The sequence below is a fragment of the Chenopodium album genome, chromosome 15 (assembly GCF_948465745.1).
Source record: "Chenopodium album chromosome 15, dcCheAlbu1.1, whole genome shotgun sequence".
NCBI lineage: Eukaryota > Viridiplantae > Streptophyta > Magnoliopsida > Caryophyllales > Amaranthaceae > Chenopodium > Chenopodium album.
This window is the reverse complement of record NC_137848.1, coordinates 11,170,589-11,181,177: the sequence shown is the minus strand read 5'-3', so window position 1 is coordinate 11,181,177 and position 10,589 is coordinate 11,170,589. Positions and strand designations below refer to the sequence as shown.

Sequence of the window (10,589 nt, the reverse complement as noted above, 5' to 3'; positions counted from 1 at the left end):
GATGGAAACTATGAAGTAAAACCAATCCTGCAAGAATTGAGGAGAATTTTGTTTTTCTATGTTTTAAAGTAAAACACAGCCTTATTCAAAGTCAGGCGATTGAAATAAGCATAAATCACATCATATATAATCTTCATTAAGTGAGCTTCAGTCTGTTTAAAAAACACAAGCATTTCTAATTTTCTACAACTGACAGCCTTCATAGAGAGTACAACACAAATATCTCCATACCAAAAAGTACTATCGCCTAAACAATAAACATTGAAGCCTCAGAAGTAAAAAACTCAATCAGTAGACGCAATTACTCAGTGGTGGTCTTAATAAAACCATTAAGCCTCCAGTGGAAGCTCTCCACAGTTGATAATTCTGCATGGCTTGCGAGGACAATCTGATCTGCTTGTTTCCGTGGATTCAAGCTTTCGAACAACATCCATCCCATCAATAACATGTCCAAATACAACATGGCGGTTGTCCAGCCATGGGGTCTGCAAAAATGTGAATGCAAAGGAATCACAAATCTGGATAATGCTTTCACTTTGATCCTTAAGGTATCAGCCTAATATGAAATGACTTTGCCAGTGTAGAAATGACTTGACTTTCATTTTTGGCTAAGAACACTGGTTGAGCAGCAGCTAAAAAGCTAGTTTTACAGACAATTGAAAAGCCATTTACAAAACACATTATTGGCCACTTTACCACATTAATAAGCTAAAAACACGGAATAGAGGGTAAAAATTCACGAGGAAGCATGGTTTATATTAAGTCCCAAACTCCCAATCCAATTTTTCTTGCCTTCACGTATTTATCCTCGTGTATATTAAAATGTCCTTCAAAAATAATTTCTCAGACATTAAAACAATCGGATATGAGCTGAAACTCAAGAGCTAGCCGTTAAAACAAGGCAATTTTTGCAGTTTGTAAAACTACTTGAAATTTTTGTTCTGAGATCTCAGATTTTGAGAGGGTGTTTGAAATTCCCCATGTCTTCTACCTTCAAATTAGTATCCTCATTAAGAAACAAAAGTTCCACTATCATAGCAAGGAATATAGGGGAAGGTTACCCAACATGGAGAAGCAGATGTAAGAAACTGCAAATTTAATTCTATAATAAATGCAAGCTTCTAAGCCTTCATTTCATCCCTCATTTGAACACAGAAAGTGTTGGTTTATAAGTCCACAACACTCAAATGTAAGGGCAAGTCAACATCAGCATCATCAAGTTGTTCCGGCCCTCTACAGCTAGCATGACTAGCTAGTTGATACTAGACATTGTAGCTACAGGTGTGAGTTCAAAGAGTATATACATATAAAAGAGTATATTTGTAATAAACTGAAACAAAATTGAGATAAGATCTTTCAACTCACTTTCACAGTGCAAATGAAGAATTGGCTTCCATTGGTACCAGGACCAGCATTTGCCATGCTCAACACACCAGGTCCAACATGTGTCACTGCAATATTAAATAAATAATTTTTATTTAAAAAAAAATAAAAAAATAAAAAAACATAATTCAGAGATACGAAACTTTCAGATGTCATAATTTACGAATGGGGGTGGAGCAATCTCTCACTGAGTAACAGAATACCATCTCAACCCACTTTTAGCAAATTAACTGAATAATGTATCATTTTCCCTGTGTGCTACACTTACATGTAAAGTTTTCATCTTCAAATTTGGCACCGTAGATGCTTATTCCTCCGGTTCCCTGAAAGAAGCAGGATTACCCAAACTCAGTCACTTAATGTTACAAATCCTGAAACAAAGCCACCAAGGTAAAAAGATGGGGATAACTACTCACATCTCCTTCAGTGAAATCCCCTCCTTGAATCATGAAATCTTTAATTATGCGGTGAAAGTGGCTCCCCTTGTAACCATAACCTTTCTCACCTGTAAAAATAAAAATATCAGGCATCAACCTTTTAAAGATAGCCTAATCCTCATTTGTTGCTAATATTAAATATCAGAAGAACAATCTTACTTCTAGAATTATTAAATCCCGAAGAAAGGAGAAGAATTTTCTGAGTAAAGTTCAAAATGGTCTTCCTCCTGTTTTGTTGTAAATTTTACTTTGGAAGATTTTCTATCCTAGACAATCTGTTTCTTTAAAACACAGTGGAACAAAAGCCTTTAGTGCCACAGGCCCCACAGCAATACATTGTAATTGTCTTACTTGGATTAAAACACCTTTCATTCAATACACCAAATAATGCTGAATAAAGTAAAGAAACGGTTCTTTCACTTAGTTGAGAAGGTAATCTTCATCACATTACGTCTTAGACCAGATGAGCAGAAACACGTAGCAGAAAGATAGGAATCACAGGATGCGGGACAAAATAAAAAATAGAATTTACCTGTGCATAAGGCACGGAAGTTCTCTGCAGTTTTTGGAACCACATCTCCAAATAAACCCATAACAATTCTTCCTGCGGGCTCTCCACCAATGTCTACATCAAAGAAGACTTTTGTCGTCACTTTTGCCTGCAAGTCTTGAACCTAATCACAAAGTAAATTTTATATCAAAAATCTTACGTAAAGAACCATGAAAGAAAATTTAATCTGCATACCAATTTAAGTTGCATAAAGTAATTAAATAAAGCACAAACTTATGAAATATTTGATGCAGAAAATTAATGTCTGGAACATGACATATAATTGTTGGCCACCAACACTCCCAACTTCACAAGTCACGGATGTATCTCTATGGGGCTATTTAACCCAAATTTCCAAATTTTAAAGACACTACTCTTTCCCAAACTATTATAGAAACCTACTGGGAAATTTACTTTATATAAGTAGCTATCAAACTCACACAAAGATAAACCAGTTATGCATACAGTCACACACAAGTAGCAGTGGTAGCAGGATGTTTGATAGAGGAGTAAATGACTCTTTTCAAATAAATAATTTATCACATATAGGCATAATCAAGTTATACTTAAATATAACTTGATCGTGCATTTGGTAAATTTAACGAAAGTATTACATTAATACCAGTTTAATGGGTCTAGAAGAACCTAGATTCATTCCATGATTTAAAAGTCCTTTTTTTTTCTTATTTGCATCAAAGAAAATTATCATGACAATCAGCCTTGTTTTCTCGATGAAACCCCTAGTTCAAGTGATAATGATGACTGACTTCAACATTCCAGTCACACATCATATGCACCACAGTCACACATCATATGCACCCAAAAATATCCAACTAATACATAAAAGTAAATAAAGAGGAAACTCACATCAGTCGCAGAGCTCATACAGCGAATACTACGTCGTGGGATTGAAGATGCCTTTGAAACTTTACACGCAAAGGCTGATGCAGAAAGATTAGTTGATGACAACCTACTTTCTGAGTAGCTTGCTGATGCAGGTAGACAGTAAGATTGTCGCAGATTGGTAATGCCAGTAGAGATAGGCAATCTTTGAACATGAAATTGAGTTTTGCAGAAGCTACCCTGGAAATTCCACCAAATTAACACCATTTTTCGCACTACTTATTTCTCAAAATGAAATTAAGAACTAACATAGATTTCTTTAAACCCTTATCCCTCCCCTAAACCAGCAGCTCCCAAACCCCATCTCCCACATGAATGACTGTTCCTAGTCTAACCTTTTTCAACCTTCAATCAATATTTTCTTACTTGAACAATCTTTTTAATTTTATCATCATCATCATTTTTCACAGGAAAACAAACTTCCCCAATGGGGGTCTGTGACATTTGTTACTCTCTCACTGTCCTCACTCAAACTGCTTGAAACTTGAAACAACTCCCGCTACCCGGGTTTAGTCATAACATTACTAGTTAAAATTACACTATCAACGAGACTATTAATTCCAGACAGTAAAGATGAAAAAAGGGTAAACAAAATTTGAAAATTGCTGATACTTATAGATGAAATGGATTAATAACAATTATATATCCTACCTAAAGATAGAAAATGCAATTCAAGAATTAACTAATTGATAATGAACAATACATTACAATATTGTATAGGGTTTAATACATGAAATTAACCAGAATAACCCTCAAAATTGATTCTTGGAAGCAGAAATTAAAAGGGAAGAAAACTGACCCAATAAAATTGAAATTGAAACTGGAAAGTGAAGAACAAGGGCAATTACCATTTGTGACTGCAAGTTAAGAGCTGAGCAAGACGCCATTGTTGTAAATTGTAACAGACTTTGGAGCTAAAGAGAGAAAATGGGTTTGCAAAATACTGCTTAGAAATGGATAATATTTGGAGGGCTATTTTTCTATAGTTGTACCGTTTGCACTCTCTAAACGCCAAACTACATTCTAGATTTTTCCTTTTTTTTAATTTACAAAAACTACTAGTAATACTTGTATTAATCCTGCATTTGTGGGTGTTTGTTAAGGGTAATTAAGATTATAGAGATTAGGGGCCTATTCGGCAAAATGTAGCTATTAGTTGTATGTGTATCTGTCAGCTGTCAACCGGTTGTTAGCTTTAAAAATAAATAATTAAATATGAGTGTTTGATTAAGTAGTTGTTGACTGGCTGTTTAGTTATAATATAGAAGAAAAATTCCAACTACCAAGCTTTTCACAAAAGTTAATAATATTAACTTTTCACAAAAGGTAGTCCAACCACTAAACTCTACTCCCACCACAACACTTGTATTTTTTACTAAGTAATGGTTTGAATAATTCAAACCACTAAAAGCTACCTAAAAACTATCATCGAACACGTCCTAAAATGTACCTGTAAAAAATAAATAAATAAATAATTATTGGAATGCAAAAACGACAAGAAAATAGCCTTTTGGACATAAAACCCTAACTTTTAATTAGTCACTAGAGATATCATAACCCTATAAACTTGCTATTCCGTAAGTTAGTTGCACAAAATCTCATTGTATATTAGGGATTTCATCTAACAGGGACAAGATATAGTCTTATAGAGTTATAGGAGGCGGCTCAACCTAATTGTTCTTGAGAGTTTAGGATAGAACCCATCAATATGGCAACAAAGTGAACCATCCCAAAGAGGAAGACAAAGTTACAATGGAAAACTCAAGAACGAAGATAAAAATCCACCTATGCACCATAGAGTAGTACTGATTAGTAGCAATCATTTGATTTACAAACATTCAATGCTCTCTCTAAGTGACTTAACTCTTCCACGACTTTTCTTAAACATAAGAATGTTTAACTATAGTAAAAATATGTATATCATACAAAGTAAATGTTCATCGTTATTAAGGGTTTTTCGAAATAGTAATGAATATAGAAATGTCTAAAGTTAGAGCAACACAAACATGTTATTGTGACCAACAAGTTAGTGCCGAACAATTTGCCACTTCCCCTTGCTTTTAATCTTCATGGGGCACGCCCAACTAAGCCCAGCCTACGTTCATGCTCACTAACCTAGCTAAACTAACTTGTGTCATAAGTTTGGACGGGTGCCCAAAATCCACATCCAAAATTTCACTCAATTAATCTTTATTTAATGTCAAGGCCATTGTACGCGAGGCTGTCTTGGTCTTGCTTTTCCAAAACAAGTCTCACGACATACAATAACGAGTCATCCTTATATAGTCATATTTATGTTAAGACCTGCAGCAAAGTACTATATTTAATCAAGGAAAGTAACGCCAATATAATTAGGTAGCTGTCAGTATTAAACAAAAACATAATAATATACATGCATATGCAATAAAAGCCTAAGAAAAGGCATTGTTTTTACCAGTTATGTACATGAAGAGTGAGCTAATAGTCCTACACTAAAACCATAAATTAGCGTATGGTCTTGATAAGTTAAAAGTATAGCCTGAATGTACCAAAATTGTTAGCAGAGGCTAACCAGTAACCAGGTCTCCTATTTGCAGCAATGAATTCTGCACTCTAAATCTGTGCATATAACTTAGCCAGGCAATGATCATCACCGATTGCCAGAAGTCTCTTGCTAACATCCCATGTCCCTGAATCTCCTTGAGTGTTGTAATTTCATCGCATTGACATTAGAACGCGTACCATTTTCTGCCTCTCTGCCTTTTTAGCTGCCGGTGTCTTCTCTAGTTTCCGCTGATCTTCCAACCAAATATGCCTCACCTTGTCAATTGAGCCGAGTAATCTCTTCCGAGGAGTGAAGATGTCAGCGGTTTCTTTCCCTTTATGATCAGCATTTCTATCCCTAACTTTACATGCTTCAGGAATGGGTGTTGAGATGCTCTTCTCATCAGGCTGACTGTTGGATGTTGAAGCCTCGGCTTCTTGTTGAGGAGTTTCCAACGTCTGATGGTCACGTAGTTCAGCCCTTTTCCTCTCAATAGCCTGTGTAAGCATCAGAATAGATTTATGCTGTCAGACAACATAAGCATGCCATGATACTCAAGTCACTTCATTTCAATTGCTTTACTTAACTCCAAAAAAACGTAATATTTACACAAAAAAACACAAATCCAACACTTCGACACAAACCCATGTCCGACATGAATTCCCAACTCTAAGCTATGTAGCAAAACTGAAAGAAACACAAGCAAAAGAAATTTGAAAACCAATCGTTGGCGTTGATTCTTTTCCATACGGTCAAGATCCAACATAAGCTAAGCTAAAAAAAGGTTGACTGAGAATACATGTCAAAACCACAAAAACAGTAGTCGTGGCAATGGAGGTGGCTGGAATTAAATAATCCAAAATCAAGTATCTTGTAACAACAGATCATACCCCTAAAATTTAAATATAACAGAAGTTAGTACACCAAACAAATAATGTTACACAGGTACTGTAATTTTTACAAGAATGACTTGTCATTTTTTTTAGGTCAACGGTTAGGATCAGATCATTAGATATGATACCCGTACGAGGGAACCAAATCAATGTTTGATCCTCCTAAATTGCATTCAAGCATATTCCAAAGTTTCAGCCGACCTAAACAACAATATTATAACCTAAACACAACTTGCAATCTATCACATGTAACTTCAGCGAGTTTACAGCCTACTTATGAGACTTGGACTCGTGAAGACTCATTTGGTATGCAATACTCCCTCCGTCCCACTAAGATTGCCTCATTTGATCCATAAATCTAATGAGGCAATTTTAGCGGGGCGGAGGGAGTAATGAATATCAACAATGTTATTGGATTTGACTGTATTTTGTGATATCAATATCCACAAAAATGCAACTTATCTCAAGTATAAGTCTCTATTGTAAAATTTTTATTATCACCCATTACCATATTAAATATGGTATCGAGCCCAACAAAAAAATACAAAGAAGAACATATACTTGGAGATAGTATAGTACCCCAGTACCAGTACAATAGACTTTTGCTTAAGGTGATCCTCGCAAATTTACAAACAAATTCATTACCATTGTCACCCATCAAATAAACCACAAAGAAACAATCTTGTTAATAAAAAATTTAAACCCATGATTCCCTGACACAAATTCGGAATATACTCTAATCCTGATGATGAAGGAAGCATGCTTAACAACAAAATCATAACCAAACACCTCATCAAATCATTAACTAACTAGTAGTCATTAAGTATACCAAATGCCAACAAATTAACACAAAAATGTACCAAAAGTAAATCACAAAGAAGAGAGTAATTACCCTAACAATAGCAGTAATATCCCTTAAAGGTACCCTTGGGTACCAAGAAGGCAAAATACTGCTTCCATGGCCTTTTTTCACACTTCTTGGCCTTTGATTCTCTTTACCAACCAATGATCTATTCATATACCGACGACGGTGTCGTATTCTTTGTAGTCCAGCCCTTTGCTTATTTGATTTAATATTGTCACCACTACTTTGTCCTGTTGATACATTTTGTGTTGATAATCCCATCCAACGTAACCCCGGTTCGTCTACTACGAGATCAACTTGGCGTTCAGCATTTTGCAGTAATGAGGATATGTCAACAGGTCTTGGTAATCTATCTCTTGATGGATGCATAATGTGTAGCTCCAAATACCTTGATCATTTCAAATGAATCACATAAATATATAAGTTAGACTATCAAAATGTGATTGCAATATGATTTTCTTACAAAATAAAAGTGTAATTTTAACTATTAAAAACATAGTTTAAAGTTCAAATTTATAACATAAAGTGCTACATTAATGTTTGAAGTACTTGTTAAGCTTACTATATAGGAAAAAACAATCCCAGAAAAATGTATATATGATTGTAGCAAATTCAATCAATCTAAGAGACAAATGTGAACTATATTGTTTAAACTCTTCGATTTACCTAAGAACCCGTGTTGGACTCTCGATACTCTGACATGGGTTTGAATACTATGACCATTAATTTTGAATCAAAAACATTGAAAATTAAAAATTTTATTAAAATAAAAGCCACTTGGACACATTCATGTGTCTGGTATGAATTTTCGATTCCGAGTATCATAAAAAGTGAAAAAAATCAACTTCCATATTTCTAATTTAAGACAAGAGTAAAATCAGCAAAATACAACCCAAAAATTCCCTCAAAAAATACCAAAAATATTAAAGTTATTGAGCAAATTAGTTAAATTTAGTTACAGATGAAAGGAAAAATACCCATTTTAAAAAGAAATCCAAAAAAAATTTGAAAAATTATTAAGATTTACAACAACCCAGAAAAAATTAATAAATAAAAACACACTCATGACTAAAAATTATTTCACTTCAATTAAAAAAATTTCTCAATAACAACCCTAAAAAAAACTTTTACAAAAATTGAATAAAAATCCAAAAATGAAATAAACTTATAACAAAATTAAATACACCCATCATTAAATGATGCAGGAATACAAGTAAATTAAGAAAGAAAATGGCAGAAATTGAAGCTATAAATACTAAATCTTGACCAATTTTTTAAGAAAAAAATAGTGGAATCATAAGAAATAAAAAGGGAGGCAGAGAAATAATACCCAGATTTGAAATTGTTGAGTCTTCTTTACTTCAAAACTTGGCAAAATGATTGGGTTTAGTAGCTCTGTAAGTCAATGAATATGGAGAAAGTAGGAGAGAGAAAACCAAAAACAAAAAAATTAAAAAAAAAAAAAGAAATTAAAAAGCAGAGAAAAAAAGTAGCCAAGTAGAGAGTGGGGAAGTAATGGATAGCGGTAGTTCAGAAATCACATGCTAAAATATGATTTTGGGGTTAAAAATTGATTTTGAATTTGAAATTAGAGAAAAAATTTGGATTAAAATTTGGGGTTTGAAATTTACAGTATGAAGGGCGGGATTTTGAATTGGTTTTGAAATGGAGATCTGAAATTTACAGTTTTGTTGTTCATAAAGTGAAGGTTAGGGTTAGCCAAAACCTAAACGGGGTTGGTGTTGGATGGACCAAGAAAAGAGGCATTAGAACATGAGGTAGTGGGGTCGCCGGGCTCCACTGCCCTATGGTGCTAGTCTTACACTCTTACGGAGTAATTTTTAAATACTACCTTCGTTAAATGTTAATGTGCTACTTTATGATACTCCTTTCATTTTTTTTATTTGCATCATTTGTGTTTGTACGGAGTTTTAGGATAATAAATTTGGTATAATATAATAATGTGAGTTGATGAATAATTTATTATGGTAAAAGTAATGTGGGGACCATAAAAGTAAAAATATGTGAGAGTAAGTAGTGGGGACTATGAAAGAGAGAGAAAGAACTATTTGCCAATGTGGTGTTGAAAAATAAAAAATTACTAAAATAGTGTTCACCTAAAGATATTTCTCAATTTAGTGTGCATGTAGGTTTGAAAATTACGAACCTAGGTTATGGTTAAAAAATCATTGAAGATAACTTTTTTCTAATAAAATCCTAATAAATATGTATACCATCAAATTAATTTTTTTTTTTAATTTTTTTATTGACACAAAGAGGGTTTTTTTCTATTAGTTACTTAAACCTTAATCAAGGAGAATATCAGAGATTACGGTAGGTAGGATTTCTTCAAACCAAACTTTCATTTATGCAAATAAGATATATCGTTATCAAGTCAAACATCAAATTTTTTATCTTAAATAATACTTACGATATCTTAATTTTCTTTAGCATTGAGTCTTATCATTAATGCTTTTTTATTTTATTAATAGTAAAAATGGATATAAGCACTAGGTATTATGAATATGATGCAGTAATATAAATGTTTAAAAATTTTCTAGCATTTTTTTTTGTTTGACAGTAGTAACCAAGAATATTGTTAAGCTAAGCTAGAAATATCTAGCAAAATAGTAGAGCTAGTAACCAAGAATTTTATTAAGTTAAACTAAAAATATCTAGCAAAATAGCAGAGCTAATACAAGAAGGATAGTCTTCCACCCAGACTCTCAAATTCTCATAGTTTCTACTATTTTGAGCAAGTTTGTGGGCAGCCACATTCCCACATCAGCTGACTTGCGACTTTGCGAATAATCAATAAAGAAGCACAAAGCAGCTAGCTTAAGGATGTCCCTAACAATAATGATACGACCAAAGTTAGACATTTTATGCTTCCCCTGCTTCAAATAAGTGAATTGATTGTTGCAGTTCGTTTCTAGCATATTTGTTATGGATATAAATTGTCAAAAATATATGTAACATGAAACATCAATATTTGGAACAATGGTGAATTAAAACCCTAAGAGAATACGGAGTA

The 10,589-nt window shown here is 33.5% G+C and overlaps 2 protein-coding genes across 2 annotated transcripts; both read right to left on the bottom strand.

Moving 5' to 3' along the window:
• Positions 1–105: 105 nt before the first annotated feature.
• On the bottom strand, positions 106–4,275 carry LOC145582946 (uncharacterized). Its single transcript, XM_081640014.1, has 7 exons — positions 4,122–4,275; positions 3,238–3,453; positions 2,353–2,494; positions 1,800–1,888; positions 1,652–1,706; positions 1,366–1,451; positions 106–485 (listed from the first exon to the last, which is right to left on the bottom strand). The coding sequence occupies exons 1-7, from the start codon at positions 4,158–4,160 to the stop codon at positions 330–332; spliced, it is 783 nt and encodes a 260-aa protein (XP_081496140.1). The 5' UTR covers positions 4,161–4,275; the 3' UTR covers positions 106–329.
• Positions 4,276–5,605: 1,330 nt separating this feature from the next.
• Positions 5,606–9,225, bottom strand: LOC145581896 (protein POLYCHOME-like). Its single transcript, XM_081638932.1, has 3 exons — positions 8,886–9,225; positions 7,583–7,943; positions 5,606–6,294 (listed from the first exon to the last, which is right to left on the bottom strand). Exons 2-3 carry the CDS (start codon positions 7,922–7,924, stop codon positions 5,968–5,970), a joined length of 669 nt encoding a protein of 222 aa, XP_081495058.1. The 5' UTR covers positions 7,925–7,943; positions 8,886–9,225; the 3' UTR covers positions 5,606–5,967.
• Between the last annotated feature and the right edge of the window lie 1,364 nt (positions 9,226–10,589).

Bases quoted from the DNA above. Each gene is read 5' to 3' on its own strand.
- LOC145582946 (XM_081640014.1), bottom strand. From the start codon at position 4,160: ATGGCGTCTTGCTCAGCTCTTAACTTGCAGTCACAAATG. The intron at 2,495-3,237 runs GTGAGTTTCCTC...CTTTGTGATTAG, and splicing joins GTATGAGCTCTGCGACTGAT to GTTCAAGACTTGCAGGCAAA. The intron at 1,889-2,352 runs GTAAATTCTATT...TTATTTTTACAG, and splicing joins CTTCCGTGCCTTATGCACAG to GTGAGAAAGGTTATGGTTAC.
- LOC145581896 (XM_081638932.1), bottom strand. From the start codon at position 7,924: ATGCATCCATCAAGAGATAGATTACCAAGACCTGTTGACATATCCTCA. The intron at 6,295-7,582 runs GTAATTACTCTC...ATGCTTACACAG, and splicing joins ATATTACTGCTATTGTTAGG to GCTATTGAGAGGAAAAGGGC.